The 18,168-nt window shown below is 37.5% G+C and overlaps 1 protein-coding gene across 5 annotated transcripts in view; it reads right to left on the minus strand.

Annotated features, from left to right (window-relative positions):
• The window catches only part of VPS13D (vacuolar protein sorting 13 homolog D), a 98,152-nt gene that overhangs the window by 62,416 nt on the left and 17,568 nt on the right, over positions 1–18,168 (minus strand). For all 5 annotated transcript variants that reach the window (XM_021542048.2, XM_077788161.1, XM_021542051.2 and 2 more), the window contains 18 exons: positions 16,929–17,963; positions 16,144–16,234; positions 15,488–15,614; positions 13,986–14,166; positions 12,783–12,965; positions 9,969–10,188; positions 9,299–9,509; positions 9,006–9,177; positions 8,585–8,697; positions 7,805–8,014; positions 5,530–5,795; positions 5,228–5,361; positions 4,791–4,946; positions 4,006–4,228; positions 3,608–3,682; positions 2,699–2,902; positions 2,166–2,255; positions 1,018–1,158 (listed from right to left, as the gene is read on the minus strand). In XM_021542048.2, coding sequence (XP_021397723.2) covers positions 1,018–1,158; positions 2,166–2,255; positions 2,699–2,902; positions 3,608–3,682; positions 4,006–4,228; positions 4,791–4,946; positions 5,228–5,361; positions 5,530–5,795; positions 7,805–8,014; positions 8,585–8,697; positions 9,006–9,177; positions 9,299–9,509; positions 9,969–10,188; positions 12,783–12,965; positions 13,986–14,166; positions 15,488–15,614; positions 16,144–16,234; positions 16,929–17,963 — 3,832 coding nt within the window. The remainder of the gene's footprint in view (positions 1–1,017; positions 1,159–2,165; positions 2,256–2,698; positions 2,903–3,607; positions 3,683–4,005; positions 4,229–4,790; positions 4,947–5,227; positions 5,362–5,529; positions 5,796–7,804; positions 8,015–8,584; positions 8,698–9,005; positions 9,178–9,298; positions 9,510–9,968; positions 10,189–12,782; positions 12,966–13,985; positions 14,167–15,487; positions 15,615–16,143; positions 16,235–16,928; positions 17,964–18,168) is intronic.

The following is an 18,168-nucleotide window of genomic DNA, read 5'->3' on the forward strand; positions in this document are numbered from 1 at the left end:
ACAGCAGGGTCTTAAAAAAATATATATATAGCCCTAAGATTTTATTTTTTTAAAAAACTGTCAGTGGAATTTCATGTGCTTAAGACACTCCTGTGTCAAACTAAGAGTCTTCCCTGCTGAGGCAATTAACCTTAGATATTTTCATGTTAGAAGTACTTCCTAGGGGTTTTGGGGTTTGCTTTAAGAGGCATATACACATTCCTGCATAAATATCAAGACACCAATTGAGTCCTCTGGCACAATATTAATCACAAACCAGCCTCACCATTTATTTATCACTGCCTTTGAAAAGCACCATCTTAGGAATCATTGATTTTCTTCTCCTCCTGCCACCCTAGCCTCCCCCTCTTTCTGCCAAACCCCCAGGTTCTCCTTGGGAGAGAAAGACCAAGGAAGGCTTTTCTCTTACATCTACAAGTTCAGCTGCTGGCATTTTTTTTATTGCACCCACCAAATAATTCTGAATGAACAGGAATATTCCTGGGAAAGGCACACAATTAGAGATCCACGATGCAGAAGCTCACATGAAACTGGGGTTACTGATGAAGAAAATATTTTGATTTCCTAATGTGGGTCACTGACAGTTCAGGTGCTCAGAGACCAAAGAACAGAAATTAGTAGCTCGCCACTATACCTGTCAATGTACTGAAAAATGATGAGTTTATCAAAATATTTTTAAGCCCTATGAGGTACAGAAAGCTTTAGATGAAAGCCTGTTTCTGATTAAAAATAAATTTAAAATACCATACAAATTTTATAGAATTCATATGACCAGAGAAAGAATTCCTACTAACCTCTAACATATGCAGCTCATGTCTTTACACTTTCACAACATCTGATAGAACATAGGCTGCCTAAACACACACCTGGTACAGTATCCTGGAAAGTATGGAGGGCATTGGGCCAATCCCACTTCCTCCACGGGATGCCAGCAGCACTTTAATTAAAGATGTCTGTCATTTTCAGGAGTGAAAAGCAGACTGCAGAGTGCTGCTCTCAGGGAATATTCCCACATACCTATGAGAACAGAGGTAATGTTTATATCCAGGCGTGGCTTGGCCTTCACTTCCAGCTTCAGGCGGGAAGGCTGGAGGCGGCTCAAAGCTTCTTGTTGCCAAGACACTGAACATGGCCACGGCTCAATAAATGGCTCCCAACCTGAGGGAAACACAAACCATCATCTTTGCTGCACTCTTGGAGGCCACACTGGCCTTTTAATCTGTGTTCAACATCCTTTTACTTTACTGTGATCCTTTACTTTTAATCTGTGCTCAAGATGAAGTCGCAAGGCTATGGATTTAATTTAATACCTAATGCAAATTTGGTCCAGCTCCTCCATTTAGACCATGTATACTGTATGTAGGGTCTTGCAGAAATATCTTAGTTCCAGTTAAAGCACTAGAAGGCAACTACTGCTCTATATTTAAGCTAGCTGGAGTTAAGCTCTCAAATAGCTTTGACAATGATTTTCACACAATTATAGACTAAGGTGGTGATTATTCCGTATCTCAAAAGATAAAGGTCTAGAAGCTATTAAAAACATCACCCTACATAGTTTTAAAAACAAATTTTTAAAACAAAAAAAAACCTTGTTATCGACAGATAATTCCTGAGTGCTTGTCACCAGTGAAATTTAAAAATTTAGTTTCTAAGTTGAAAAAACCCACACAACTAGATTACTTCTTCTGTCAGCATCTGGCCTGTATTGAGGCCTAACTTGCTTTTTCGTATCTAAAACATAAATTGTGATGGTCTCCTTATATTGATCCTTTGTCTTCAGCCTAAACACCTGTCTGCACATGGTTTTCCTTCCTGAAATGAATAAACTGAATCCACCAAACAATTAAAGAGAAGAGAGAAGAGAATGCAGAGGCAGCTTTTTATAAAATGTTATTTTGCTGGATAACCATTTTATGCAATTCCATTTGAAAACCTGAGTGCCACTTCATATCAGCCCAATCTCCACTTTCCACATCCTTCCCACTGATCTTAAATCAGGATATCTTGTCTAGGATCACACTGTCTCACACACACACAGTCCCAAAAGTCAACCTTTCCCTACTCCCTTAGAGGCATTTCATAGTGGGTAAACTTCAGCCTCCTGTAGTAGAAAAGGCTGTTTCCTGAACTTAAATAAGAAAAGAACAACTCCCTAGATATTTCACCTGAAAGCTCACGGTTGTAATAATCTCCAGACAGGGTAAAACGAGCATAGCCTTCAGGGCTGGTTCTCAAATGCTGGAGAAAATTCAAACCTGTGGGGAAAAAAAGTGAAATTTAAAGTAATGCAAAACAATCAAACTTCCTGGTTTTGTGAATAGTCAAGTAAGAATTGGAAGGTTTGTCCTGTCTTTTAAACTGAAATGGTACAAAAAGCTTATCATAATACTCTTCCAATAACATTTTGCAGACAGCCACACCTTACAATACAGAGCCTCCCTAGTATTCTGCTCAGGACAGATTTCATTTGTTATGTGATGTAAAAAGGGGAAACCAGAATCTTAACCCTACAAAGACTGTCATCTTCTTAAAACTAAAACCGAACAGAAATAAAGAAAAAGGAACCCCCAATATCCCACACAACCACCACCAAGACACTGTCAGTTGAAATTTGACAGGTCCTGACAAACAAGAGCATGATGCTGAACACACCCAGAAGTGACAATCATTTCATGCCAAGGCAGAACCAGATACTCACATGAAAAGGTTATTTCAGCCAGGGGAACATCACAGTCCATGCAGTCATCTATAAAGCAGATGCAGATACTTTCTGCATTTATTTCCACTCCAGAGATGAACTGGAAAGGCAAAATCCCCTGGCTATCTCGACCAGAAGTCTGGGAAACTGATTTCAGAGGTTCAGCATTCTTAAACAACCAACTTGCTGCTTTTTTCAAGTCACCTTAGATAAAAGCAAACAACCAATCAATCATCACCTACTTTCTCAAAGACATGTACTTTAGTAAAAATCATATAGAAGAAAACTAACTCCCTCTCTCTTAAGAAAATATTCTCAGCAGTACTTGAATATGCTATGTTTTGTAACATAAATATGAGAAAATTATAAAGACATTGGTATATCCTAAGAGTAAGAAATGTGTTTTGAAGCTTGCAAAGGTAATAAAAATCTGTAACATTATGCATGCCTATATATAAGGTGGGAAGTATGATAGTGCTGAAGGAAAAAGAATCACTTGTGCAATGCTTTGTTTTCTTATCATGAACTGCAAGTAGAACTAGAGAAATATGATTTTTAAAGGGAGAGATGAAAACACACGCTCTCAAGAGGAAGAGATGTGAAATAGCAAGAAATTAAAAATAAAAATTACCAACCTGAACACAACCAAAACTCCCAAACAAAAATTCTCTCAAGCACCCCACACATGACATCCCAAAGGGCAGAAAGAATCCTTGAGTGGTGGATTTTACACAGTAGAAGAACAAGAAAAAGAATGTTTAAGACTACAGACCAGCACAGAGCAAAAGATGTTCTAAAGAAGGAAAGAGTGCCTGTGCATAGCCACCTGACAGTCTAAGGGCTTTACTTAATTGCAATTAAGGTAATATGAACAATGTGCAAACCCCTGCTAAGAATATCTGATGTTACCTTGGCAGATCAAAAGAGCTTTACGACAATCTTCCATACTGAATCCCAGCTCCTGGAGGCGAGCCAGCTGGACTTCTGGAATTAACAGTTAACCAGACATAAATCCTTAACAGTTACCTACTTATTTTCATTTCTAAAATCAAGACATATCTGTATGAAAAATGGGGGATTTTTTATTTAAGACTGCAACTATAGCAAAAGCATATGATTCAGCCCTGCTTTTATGTTCTTTATAGTATCATCAGGACAATGCCATTATTAGGTAGTTCCAACCAACAAAGGCTCTTACACCATGAAGATACCAACATCTTTTGTGTTAAGTATATAGATTAGTTTCACCTTGCAGAAAGCTCCCTTAGATATAAAGAATGGCTTCACTGCAAAAGTTGAAAACATACCAAGAACAGGATCCAGCACACGTTTGGATCCATCCCTGGATTCATGTGCCAAGGAGTTCTCATGCCCCAGTGCTGAGCTGGAGGCATCAGCAGCATTCCCAGCACTTGAGGCAGCTGAGTCAGGCAGAGCTGCACTTGTCTGCTGGGGAATTGACTTTGCAATTGCCAGGAAGAGTTGAACATCATTGTAGGACAGTCTGATATCCAGGGCTTGCAACTGAATCTAAATGAAAAATGAGAACATAAGATTCACTTGCCTTTTTCCATACAATTTTTTTAATACTTCAGATATTAATAAAGCTTTTCCCAAAGAAAGACAAAATTTAGTGTTACAAGATGATCACCATGCTGTTTTAAAGATCCAATAATAAATTTATCAAACTTGTTATTATTTACCAACAGCCAAAAGCATTACATCTCAGGGAAAAGAAGTTTTACTTTGATATAATGGTAAAAAAAGTCTTTAAACATAAATCCCCTCTAATATGTCCTAACAATTAGAAACAGAAAATACAGAAAATTATTATTTCCTTTCAGGTATTAGTAACTATCTAACACCTTACAGCTTACATAATCAGCCCATTTCTTTCCCCCACTATTAATCTCTGTAACATATTCTATAAACCATTTTCTACATGCTTCTTTCTTTTCCTTTTCCATTTAAGGGGAAAAGTTACCTCACTCTCTTCTTGTGCATTTGAAAGTCTTCTATTGAATCCTTGGGCATAAAAATATCTCTGCTAGTATTTTCTACAGCATAGTTTTATTCAGGCCTTTAATATTACCTCTAGAATAGGAGGGAAATCTTCACTATTGAAAGCATCCAGCAGTCCTGAACCAATTGGGTAGGAAGAATTCCCAATAAGTTCCATATGAATCTGTACTGGATCAATAATCGACAGTGCAGTCTCTTGCTCATTTCCTAACCGGCATGAAAACACCTAAAAATTGCAAATTATTTTTAAAAAATTATGAACTGAAGTAACAGGTCTGGCAAGAACTAGCAATATTTTGAGGCTACAGTCAAGTCTTACAATGTTTTAACAGAAACAATATAAAATTATTCTCAAAGCTGCTGTAAAATGAGGACATTTGATAAGAAACCAACAAACTTCAGAAAGCATCTGTGGACTATTCCTTTTGTATAGATATTTATAGTAAAGTATCTTCACAAACTCCTCTAATTTTACATGTTATACAGAAGCAAATTTATTTTTCTTACCTCAATGCCAAACAAACTGCCAGAGAAAGGACGATCTAACAACTTGGGCTTGTAAGTGAGAACAGTTGTTCCCTTCAGAATAATTGCGTTGGTATCGAAGCAGGACATGTCTTCAACAACCACAAATTCAGTTCCTTAACAAAAAAAAAGGACAAATAGCTAATTAACAGGGTAGTTGGCAATACTTTAGGTACTTTAGGTATTTGTAGCAGGTTTCTTGATTTCCTTTAGTGGACCTGTCTTTACACACGGCTTTTAATGAGAAAAACTCCTGCAAAAGCATCAGAGCAGAGCATATTTACCTGTCACATTAACCTTGACTTCCAGCTGCTTTTCTGCTGTCACAGGGAGCGAGGAACGTTTGGTAACTACTCCACTTTTCACAGTTTTGGGAACAACAGTGGTGTCACTGATGCAGGCTCGCTGCCGGGAGGGATGGGGATGTTCCCGCTTCTTGGTGTCTCCAGGAGTACACAAAAAGTCATGAACCAGTAACAACCAGTCAAAGATCAGGAACACACGAAGATTGTTCAGAACAACTGTGAAACTGGAGGAATCCTTAGTAGACCTTTTAAGAAGAGAGAATCACACAGGTGAACTTTACAACCTGTAAATATTTAAAATCACGCTGACAACTATCAGTATCTAGTAAGACTTTTTTTTTTTCATAGGCATACACTTGGTTTGCAGTGTCTGGCCTTTAAAATACATACATACATTTATATATGTATATATACATTTATATATATATATATTTAAACAGATTGAAATTCAACAATTTGCTGTATCCACAGAACCCCAATAGATCTGAACTGCACAAATTCTAAGCTATAATGGTACAAGAGATGAATTGAAAAACTAAATGACAGGAAATTAATAAAAGTTCCTTTAACACACTTAAATTATCAAGATTAATTTTCAAAATCTCAAATTTTAAAACCTTTTTTAATTAACATTTTATGCCTGCTGGCTATCAAACCTAACATTCTGTGTGCAAAACTCAGACCTGGCTCCAGGATAACACATACAACACGAATTTATCAAACCTAACATTCTGTGTGCAAAACTCAGACCTGGCTCCAAGATAACACGTACAACACGAATTTCCTCTCATACCCTGACAGCATTTTGCAGCACAGGAAGCTGCTCTGTCATTCAGAAAAAATGTCAGCCTGCCTGAGCTCCCAGCATCCCATTCTGAAGGTCTGGCTAGGAGGGATAAAGTGTTTGGCTTCATGAATACCAGTTACATTTGATCATGCTAACTGGAAAATCATCTAAGTGCTTAAATACCATGAAACAATTTTCAACCCAGCACACTGTGAACTATAAAATCCCCAAAGAACTGTGATGCCTTAGTGGGGAGCAGGCTCTGCCTGAGCTGCTTCCAACAGCAAAAGCCTATAACCCTCCCTGGCTCTCCAGGATATTTCAAGAGGCACCAGCCAGTACAACACTATCACTGAGTTCTGCCAGCCCTTGCATCTTCTGCCAAAGATGCTCTCACCACTAAAAACAGACCACATGCTGCTGCAGCTGAAATTTAAAATCACAACAGTTGGGAAGAAGATTCCTGAAACTCTCACTCATAAACCAGATTAGGCTGTACTGTGCAAACTCACTAACTGTGTCTAATCTAACTGCCTACTGACTCAACAGTTCTGTGAAAACCATCTGGGGTTTCTTTAGGGTGTATTTTTAGTTAAATCTCATTTTAGATTTAATCAAATTGACACTTTGACTTCTTTCTGAACTCAAAACCATAATGCAGCACTGAAATCTTAAAAAAAAAATTCCTCTCAATTGCCAAGTTTCTTTAGCTGGTTTTCATGAAAAAATGGCTCTAAAATTTTCTACTAGACTAAAATAATTCACAATTTTTTTTTCTACATTACCCCTGCAACTGTTCCAGAAGGCATCATACTTATATGAGAGTAAGAAAGTTGAGCTTGGTCAACAAATCTGATCAGAAATTGAAGCAATTATCTCTAGTCATCTCACTTTTTGACAGTTAACATTCCTCAAAAAAACACCATGCTAGTACAAGTAAATACTGACATACTTTATATTCCAAATTTAAATACTAAATTAGATCAAAACAGGTAAGAAAAGACAAACAGGGTAGGACAGAACATAGAAGAGAATACTGAGATTGTTTTTGGATGAGGTGTTGTTTCTGTCTGTATTTGATGCTATCAAAAAACCATGTGTGACACCTGCTGGGAAACAGCTTTTGTGCATCTTATCTTAAAAATTCTACAAACTGATTTTATGCACACATACAAGTGATAGGCCAGACTTATCAAGCTTTTTGCACTACTGATTTTAATTAGTCAAACATTCATCTGATCCATTACACATTCAAACCTAAATTTTATTGCAATAAGTGAAAAAAAAAATCCAACAACTTCCAGAGAATGAATAACCACAGATTTCAAGCTATCAAGTACCACCCCAAAAATGTCATCAGATTTAAATACAATGCCCCCAAGTTTATCTACAATAACAGATGTAGTAAAACCAGGACAATACCGATTATGTCATTATTAAAAACAAACAAATCCCAGAATTACCAACCTGAAATGCAATTCAATCTGGATTGCTCCTGGGCTACTGGTGTTCTTTGATGACTGAAAGATGCAATTGAAAACATTTGGGGGTCCTGTAGCATATTTCTGTCCAGCATAACGAGTGTCAAAGGCCATCATGGAATGAGAGACCAGATTTACAGACTTTGTTCCATCTGAAGAGCTTTCAAAAAGCAACTTGGATTTCTTAAAATCAAACCTGGGAGAATAAAAAGCAAAACAACACACCAAAGAGACTTACAGTTTATTTATTCTTTGGAGTCACTTATTTTACAAGTATGGAACACTGCTGAAATCTTCAATTTATTTTCTAAAACAGCTACAATCATGTCCCATAGAAAGTAGATCTGTGCTAAATGTAATAGTATTCTCCACTGATGAAAAAGCCTTTTGGATTAAAAAAAAAAAAAACAACAACAAGCCAACATACCAGAAATCTGCTTTTTTACCTTCCCTCATTTTGCTTTCTTAATTAAAATACTATTTCTTTTGGGCAAGTACTGATTGCTGGACTGTTATTTCAAGGACAGCTGAAAAGACAGACCCTATCTTTTGAACAGTGTCATTCCATTTCATCTTTCAGAGCAGCTCAAACTCTCAGTTTGGTCTCTAATTAAGAAACTCCATTTCACTGCATTATTAAATTGCAATTCCACATATTATTTCCATTCTTGCCCTGTACCTTTCATGTGAGCATAATATTTAGGACAGTAATATTTAGTATTAGTATTTAGTATTTAGGTAGTCAGTAAGAGAAGAATGTTCATACCTGGCTAAAGAGCTGCATCCATCTTTTCCCTTTGGATCCATCAGTTCCAGGCTCACATTAACCATGTCAATGAGGAATGACATGGAAGTATACACTTCTCCACTCAAAACTGTCTGAAAGCGAAAAACACCAACATTCTTTTTCAGAGCATCTGTTTAACTTTGATCCCTGAATTAACCTGCATTCCAGAAAAATGTAAACAGCTTTTGTGTGGTGTCCTTCTCCAAATGGTTTCATCAACCATTACTGGGGAAATGTTACATTCCACAACACTGTGGCCTTTAAGTTAAAAATACCATCAATCCATTTTTAAAGTACTGGTCTAGAGCTTCTCTATCCTTAAAATATTGCTGCCATCAGCAAGATCAGCAAACCCCCCAGACATTTCAAAAGAATTTCAGCTGCACATAGATCGTCTTACAAGAATTCTTGGATCCTGCAAGTCATAAGGGCGCATGAACTCCTCGATGGGCTCCCCGAGGTTGTTCTCCAGCAGCCCACGGATCAGCTTGTACTTGTTCAGATCCAGAGAGCAGTGCACTGAGGACAGGTTGCCATGGATTGAAATGTCTGCAACAGCATGACTCAGCTCTCTGCAAGAAAGAGAAAAAGAGAAAACCTCAGGGTTTCCAGGAGCTCCAACACAGCAGGCAAGACCTTGATACTAAAACACTGCTCTAGGTGACAGCATAAAGTGACCCCATTTAAACTCACTTGTCCAAATTTCTCTCTACTTTTAACTTCAGTCTGAAGGGCTCTGTCAGCAGGCTTCCTCCTGTCTGCCTCACCAAGTAGGATGGAAAGCTCAAATCTGCACTGGCATCTTCCACAGCCTTGGAATACTCTCTCTGGTATCTTTCAGCAGCAAAGATGTCCATGTCCTGCAGATCAACTACAATGCAGTCTAAGAGGCAGATGTGATCCTCTGCAAGTACACAGGAGATAACACATTAAGGAAAAAAACCAGAATCTGTGCAAAACTAATGCAACCTATTTTTAAAAAGAAATTTAATTTAGTTTTAATTTATTCCACTTTTTTTTTATTCATGTTCATCAATATCTTTAACTAGCAATACCAAGCTTATTCACAGGTCAATCTAAATTCCTAATTAGGAGTCCAAGTACACTCCTTATATGTGTGCAACATGCCTCTCAAAACACACCCAATTTGCAGGACTGTTCTTCCAGAAACTGAACTACAACTCCCTAATCCTTTAAGCTGCAAAAATCAGCCTTAAAGCTCAGAAGTAATTTATTCTCCAATCTACAAACTTCAGACCCAGAGTGTCATACCTTTTCAGTGTCACATAAAATCAAAGCAATGTCACTGTACTATTTCATGAGGCAGAAGAATCTCCATGGGGTTCCCAAGGCTCTCACATACCTGGGCTCTCAGGGTTGGGGACAACAGGCAGCTTCGATGGCTGCCCTTGCTGCTTAGTCGATGTGCTCACTGCAGGCTCGCTCTTCAGCCTGGAAATGTTTGTTCCTGATGATTTTTTCATGACCAATCCTTCTATTGCTAATTTGGACTCATCAGCATTTGTTTTCTTCACATTGTGCTTTGGGGTTCCCATAGGAGAGGAAAATTGAACCGAATCCTGCTAATGAAAGAAATTTTGTAATTAACATTATATTTTTGACTTAAATTCTAAGGAACCAATGCACCAATTTCAAGCTGCAACAAATTATTAGAATGCCAGTATCCTCTGCTGTAGAAAAAATGGCCAAACTTTTCTCCTATAGCCTCAACAGCAGATGAGAACATTTTCTTTGTAAAAAAAGTTTATTTCAGCAACCTTCCTCAAAACGCTGTAGAATCTTTTCAATGAGAAACTGCTTCAAATGCAGAGGGTTTTGCATAAAACTGAAAAACTTTCATGGAAATGAAATTAATACCAAAACAGAGGGTAAGACTGTGACAGAATGAAACATTCTTGCAGAATAAAGACTGTTAAATATTTAAAGCTGTTTTTCAGATGATGAAAAAATATAAGGCATTACTTCTGCAAGACCATATCAGCAACTTCATATTTCATTACAATATGTGAAGTAACGCTTCTAAACACACACATTTTCTGCACTTAAAATACTTCGCTGTCACACCAAAATGTGTCCCAAAATTCACCTGCAGTTTAAGGTTGAATAAATCCCTACACTTAGTGGTAAATTTCTCACAGTTGAAAAAAGAAAAATTCATTTATATTGATGTAAAACATTTCAGACATCTCCCCACCACTACATATCCAGTGGAAATCCATGAGCTGTATTGCATCAAAAACTTGCAAATTTCACTACAAAAAGAGTCACATCAACATTAGAAATTTCTTTTCCCAGAAATCCTGCTTGACCCATCTGACAGCCTTCTGTGATGGAATGGCCCCAACCACTCTGTGATTTGTCTGGTAAAAGAGGTTTACACACCACCTTTATACTCCAAAGCCAGTTTTGGGATTCATCTGTCAATCATTTCAATTAATTAAGCTCGTGTTCCACATGCAGGTAGCAATCATCTTCAGTGATTTACTCAGCCCTTACTCCAAGATTGCTCACTTTGCAAACCCTGACTCCTGTATTGGTACTATCATTTCTCATCTTCCTTCTGTATCCAGTTTCTGATGTCATATCAACTCCTACCATAAACTTCTTCTTCTTGTTTTAATTGTTAATATTTTCTTGCCTTACATGGTTTTTAAATATTAGAAAAAAATGGAAAAATTAACTGTAAACACAACCAAGGGTTTTAACAAAAAAATTTTGAAGACATTAACATTTAACTTCATACTATAAAGAAAAGACTGAGAAGTACACGCAAAGGAAAATTATCACATCATCTCTAAATCTATGATTTCATGCAATTAAATCCAAATTAGCAGCTCTTCAGACATGCATAAAGAGCACACCACAAAAAGTGCATCCAATTCTTACAGAATTCAGCAAAACCTTTAGAACAGAAACATAATTTTTAATAAATGAAGTTGCCTTTTTAAGTGCTAAATTCCAGAAGAATACTTTCTTTTTTATAGAATGAATGAGGAGCACCTGAACACTGCCATAAGGATGTGAAATACCTCAAATAAAACAGGATCCTTGTATGCATTGCCTTGTAAAATCCGATCCTCAAAAATAAACATAGGACAGAGGAAAAATGAAAACAAAACCAACAAAAAAAAGGCCAAACTCCACCTAATTCCATTTCAAACACCTACATTTTACAGTGCTACATAACACAGTATTTTTAGGCTGAAATAAAATTATTATTATTTATAATAAATAAAAATATTGTGCATACTTTCTTTAACTTATAATGTTAATTTAGGAGTCTACTGCTTACAAACCTGTACTTGTATCAACACACTGCAGTACAGGAAATAACTCAACATGACAATCCACTATTTCCTTACAGCAAAGACACAGGTAGATACCAATCAGATGAAGGCAACAGACACACTACAAATCCACTGCAGTAATTTAGTCCATCTAACTTCTAATCCCTTCAAAATCGAATTAGAGGGTTCCCAGACAACCTCTATTTTGTTGAATGGGTTAGATAAAGTCATCCAAGGTGGATCTTCCTTCCCCCAGATTTTGTGGTTGCATCTCTCAAGAGCAGCACCAGCCACTCCTGTCCTGTGCTTTGCCACATGTACAGCCACTGGAAACCTTTCCCATGGTTTCACCTCATCAAAGCAACTACACACACTCAGTTTTCACTGAGAGAGAAAAAAATATAAACCCAATTCTGTTTTTCCAGTGTGTTAGAACAAGTCTCAGCCAGCACAGACTCCTGCTTACTGCTGTTCACACTTTGGATATTTTGAGTGGTGAACAGCTGGAGTAACCAAAAAGGGTGAGCTGAAAGCCCATCCTGGTCCCACGTTCAGGTGTGTCACCAGAGCAGATGGAGTGAGTTCAGCCTCCTTTATTGCCTCTGTTCTCTCCAAACACTCAGTTCAGTTTCCCCTCTGCCCCAATGCCTCAGACATGAAGCTCAAGATAGGAAGGGCAGCACAGCATGATCAGCAGCAAGGCATATCTATGAGATTTGCCAGCACACTAGCACAGACTCTTATTAGTAAAACTATAAAATCAATCTATAAAGTAAAATTTAAGAATCATTTAAAATTTTGATTTAGAAATAAAACACACAAGAACTAGCAAAACTGCAAGCTGCTAAATTAAGAAGCAATGTTCCTACCTTGTTCTTTAATGAAAAGGTACCCGGCATCCCTGCAAACAGGAATCTGTTCTTCACTTTCAGTTTTCCCAGATTAGCTACAATAAGGCTGTTAGACTTGGAGCTCTCAGGTATCAGCAGAACAGGAGCCCCAGCCTCAATATCAAGAAGAACTCGGGAAGCTCGCTGGGCTTTATCTCTCACCTGGGAAGAGCAAAAACACATTTAAAAAAGAATTACAAAAATTGCAATAAGCAGGTGATTCTTTTCCACTGATTAGCACTGAACTCAGGATCATCACCCCTTGATTTACAAAATTAAGGTACAGTAAGAGTTTATACCAAACAAAAACAACAAAGCAAGCATCAGAAACCCCTCAAACTCTTGTTTTAGGCAGAGAATAAAGGGTCATTTAAAAAGTATCATGATGTAAACAGGAAAAACCTGTGCAAGAGGTGCAGCACTCAAGAGTGACATGCCCTTTCAGCCCTGAAAGAGGCAGGACACTATTCAGCTCACTACGTAACAAATTACTTAAGAAAAATTATTTGCAAAAAGCAAAACCCCATCATTGAGAACAGATGTTTCAAAATCAGATTCAAACTTCCTACCTGATGCACAATGAAGCACTTTCATATCCAAGTATTCACTGTCTTTCCTTCTATTATGAGAAGCTTATTTTAAAAGACCATTGACTGTATTAATTACTCCCATATTGGCTCATGTGGTCTATGGCTGTCCTGATTATTGCAACACTCCATCATGTCCCATATACTCTATATTGATATGCTCTATCTTGCCCTACAGTCTCTATATTCATACATGATTTTCTCAGACTACCAGCCATCAAACTAAATCAGAGACGTACACCTGAGCGGAACAGAACTTCTCACTTGGTTCTCCTAATTCAGGTATTATCACCTCGTGAACAGTGGAGAATAAGACAAGGTAACACCCTGACCCTTTCTCTTCAGTGCATCCTGCAGAAATCAGGTGATGAAGTTTTAAGGAATGTGCAAATTTGGTATTCTGCACTTTCAAACAGCTGCAGGACTGTCCTAAGTAAGGTCTCTTAACTACAAGATGAGCCTGAGAAATCTCTACCAACCCCAAATCTCTGAAACCTCTCACCATTTCAACTCACTTGAGCTGACGCATCAACATAAATCAACATAAACTGCGAAAAACAGGCTGGGGAAGAATAGCAAAAAGGCCCAGACATACTGTTTGTCCTTCAATTGCTGCTCTCTGCCTCCCCAAGACATCTTGGAGCTGAGTGAAATGCTGGATGAAAGCCACCACCTCGGCCTGGAAGCGCTGCGTGTGCACGTACTGCACGGAGGCCATGCGCAGCGTGACGCGCACGTCGCACTCCCGCTGCAGCAGCGCGTCCGGCCGCCCGTACCTGCCACGAGGGTTGGAAGGAAAAAAGCTACATTTTAGAAGCAGCACTGATAGTAAAAGGGTTTTAAAATCATGGGGATTTTGGGTTAAATGGAAAATTAAGCTTAGTAAGCCCTGAAAAGAAAAGTAAATACCCTAGGTACATGAAGGACTTGTACCTTGCTAGAACTGCACCTGTGTAGCTAGTACATGATAAATTATATAATTGTTAGATGTGATGGTTGTTTAGTAATTAAATATAATTAATGTTTGATCGTAAGAACATTCATGAGAAACTGTTGTCAGGGGTCTAAGAGAGATGACGAGAAACTCATGTCAATGTATACAATAGAACAATATGTAAGTTATATAACAATAGAATATAAAATACATTCAGCTCGAATGCCATGTCAGAGTCAGATTTGGGTCTGCACCCCTGATTCCCAGAGCTCTCAATAAAAGCACCTGCATAGAATCATATCCTGTGATTATGTGTGTTTCTGAATGCTAACAGCACTAGATGTTTTGCGGCATTTAAAATAGTAATAAAGAGGATTTAACTAATGTTCACAGCATGTTATTAATGCTGTTTCGGTTGCAGACATGAAAAATTTGTTTTGTATTAATTACTTTGAAATTTTGGACATTTAGGTGCTGCTGAGTTTTAATTAAGCAAATAGAAATATTCTGCATTTGGAATGTACCTTTAATCTCTGCATACCAGTTAGACCTTTGGTGATTTTACATCAATACAGTGGCTTTTAAGGTAACTAGTCCACTGCAAGATAATGTGTACATTCAATTCTGAATCAGTGTGTTGTCATATTTGAAATTAATTCCATAACATTACTTGGATAATTTCTAATCTGATTAACTGGAAAAATAGGAAACATCACAAGATAAAATCTATTCCTTAAACCATACCAAAGAAATTCAAATTATGATAAAAGCAAACTCCTTATTCCAAAATCAAGAAGGAATGGAAAATCTATCTCATCAGTTGTAAAGCTCTTCCAACTCAAAAAAAAAGTTTTAGCTAGGAACAAACAATCATGTAAATACTCTCAAGAACACCTTTAGAAGTAAATAAAAAGCTACCTCTCCTTTTCCATTTCTTCACACAATGCAAGACAACTATAAGTTAAAAATAAGTTCAGTTTATAACTGAAAATATTCTAAGTCCCTCTTAAGTCCCAAGAGGCCAAAGGAGAATCATGCAGCCCTGATAGTTGTGGGCTTGGGTCTTCTGGGTTTGTTCAACTTTTGGGTTTTTTTGCAGGAGGGGGTTGGAAGTTAATGGAGTAACTAGCTAATACTGAGTAATAAAAAGTTTAAATTCATACTTAAAGATTTGAAAAATGAGTGCCTCTTCACCACTTGTAGTGAAACGTTCTCTGTAAAATTCTCCATGAGATGTAAGATCACTTAAGGACAGACTTCCAATACTTCCCTGCAAGGCTAAATCTCCCTCTGGAAAACAAAGGACAGACAATCAGGATCCTCAAACACAGACCAAAAGTTTCTATTAGTGGGTTAGCCTCACTACAAGTAATTAAATAAGTCAATTCAATTAACCATTAAACCTCATGTTTAAAGAAAATCATGTTTCTGCTACAAAGATTCTCTTAACCTACACATCACTCTAGGCTTTACGCACATCATGTGATCACAGCATTTTGATTTGTGAAACATTTTCCTCTAGAACAGTAATAAAAACTATTGTTCTACTCTGTGAAAGTGAAGTATTAAAATCGCAGCTAATCACAGCTAAAATGGTGAAAGATTTGACAACTGGGAGGGATGCCATGATTTAAAATAAACTGTAAAAAAGCAAAGGAAGAAGCAGTGGGAAGAGAATGTACATTTTGCCCAGGAAAAATACACAAACCCCAATGACCAAAAGGAAAACATTTAAAATCATAATTCCATTGAAAATTTTACTCATGTGCACTAATTTTATTTTAAGCTGTGAACAACCTGAGCCCTTCAATCTACTCACCAATCACTTCCAAGTGAGCTGCAAGTTTTGCCACACTGGCTTTAGCAAGCTCACTGGTTGTCTTATTCAGGACTAAGGATAAAGAATGGACCTGGTCAAGTAAAACAGGAACAAATTGGTATGAAAAACATTACTTCAGAGCTTGAACATCCTGTTTAGCTTTTTTCCAAGACAATTGCACAGTAACACACAAATGGCAAACAATTATCTGACTGGGAGACACTGAAAGAGAACAACATTTTTACTGCCTTGTTTGCACATTAATGGGTCTCCCAAGCAATTCAGAATGGTCAGACCAAGAACAAATCTCACCAGTGTTACCTTCATCTTCTTCTATTTTGTAACATATAAGTTAGACTGCAGAGCTTCTGGGCAAAGACTATATTATATACACATACAGTGTGTTTTTCAAAAAACATGTTTGTACATATAGATGTATAAACATATATGGTATTTATAAAATATAGACTTTTTTTGCATAAATAAACTCCACATTACCTAGAACAGCACAGTGCCAATTGCAGCATGTTACGTCTTTAATATTGAAGCAACCTTTTCATTAAAGAGAGGGTCACAGAGCAAAAAAGCCAAGCATTTTGCAAATGTTCTGCTTTTCTGTAACTTTTTTTTTTTACTACATCTACACACACCTTAGTACCGTTTCTGCATTTATGTACAATCCCTACTAGAAAATAAAACACATGATGTAAATGTCACCTTAAGTTCCTATAAACCAGATGCTTTATGACAGACAATCCAATTACTGTTTTGCACGTCAAGTGTACCTTTAGATCCAGCTTAGTGTTTACAGGCTCTTGGACTTGAGAAGCTGACAAGGAATTTATTTCTGCTTTGATTGTCTGCTGAGTATCTTCAGGCTGTGGCTTCATAGCATGGTTATCAGCAGTGGATCCAATCCCAAAGAAATCTAATATTACTACCCAAGTCTGCAGAGTTATTAACACATCTAGACAATTAAAATCAACATCTACACTACGGTTAATATTGTTATAGCGAGAAGAAAATTCAGGATGTTTCCTATCCACCAGAAATATATTGATATGAACTAATGAATCATCAAAGTTACTTTTTCCACAGGGCAACCTGGATCTGTCTGCTGATGGAGAAGGAGGTGGAGTCAGAGGATACTCAGAATCAGCATCTTCTTTTTGCTTCTTACGGGAGGCACAAACTGGTCTTTGGTACAGCTGAAAGACATTAGGTGCTTCCTCCATATGGGAAGGGAGGGAACGTGGCATGTCTGGATATTCTGCATTGGACACTGAGGGACAGGACTGTGAAAGATATTCCTTATGTGCTAAACTGGATGGTTTGGGTGCTCCATGGGACACCATGAGGTTCTTATACTTAGAGTCTGGTTTCTTTTCCAAGAGATCTTCCATCAGCAGGGAACGCAAGGCAATCTGAATGGACAAGGTTTGAGGGTGATCTTTGGCAAACTCAACATCAAAATCCTGAAATTTAAGGCTGACAAGACCTTGTGCCCCAAGTGTGAGATCACCACTTAACTGAACCTGGAGCTCTGAGATGTGGAAGTTTGCTTGAATTTGAGTAAAAGATTTTGTTTCCCTGATAGTTAAGGGCTTGTTTGGAACAGAATTAAAACTAGAGTGGCTGAATAAGCCATTTTCCTTCCGTTCACTCAAGAATTCTGTGCCTGTACTATGAAGTGATGCTGAAGGAGAACTAAGACTAGTTGGAGATACAGAAGTGGCAGAAAATTTGTTCAAGTCTTCACTGTAAATTAAATTATCCAGAGTCTGAAGGACTTGTTCATATACATGTTTTGCTAACACCACCTACAATGTAGAGAAAAGAAACAATTATCACATTGGAGCTCTCTATATTAATGGAATCAATGCATATATTCTAAAAGTCGTAAGTGGAATTCCAAACCACACAAATTTTAAGTTCATCCAAGATAACAATAACAATAATAACAATGCAAAGCAAAGTACAAGGCAAAACTGAAGCAAAACAGTTCTTCTGTATGAGCTCTGCGAG

This window comes from Lonchura striata, chromosome 24 (assembly GCF_046129695.1).
Source record: "Lonchura striata isolate bLonStr1 chromosome 24, bLonStr1.mat, whole genome shotgun sequence".
Taxonomy (NCBI): Eukaryota; Metazoa; Chordata; class Aves; order Passeriformes; family Estrildidae; genus Lonchura; species Lonchura striata.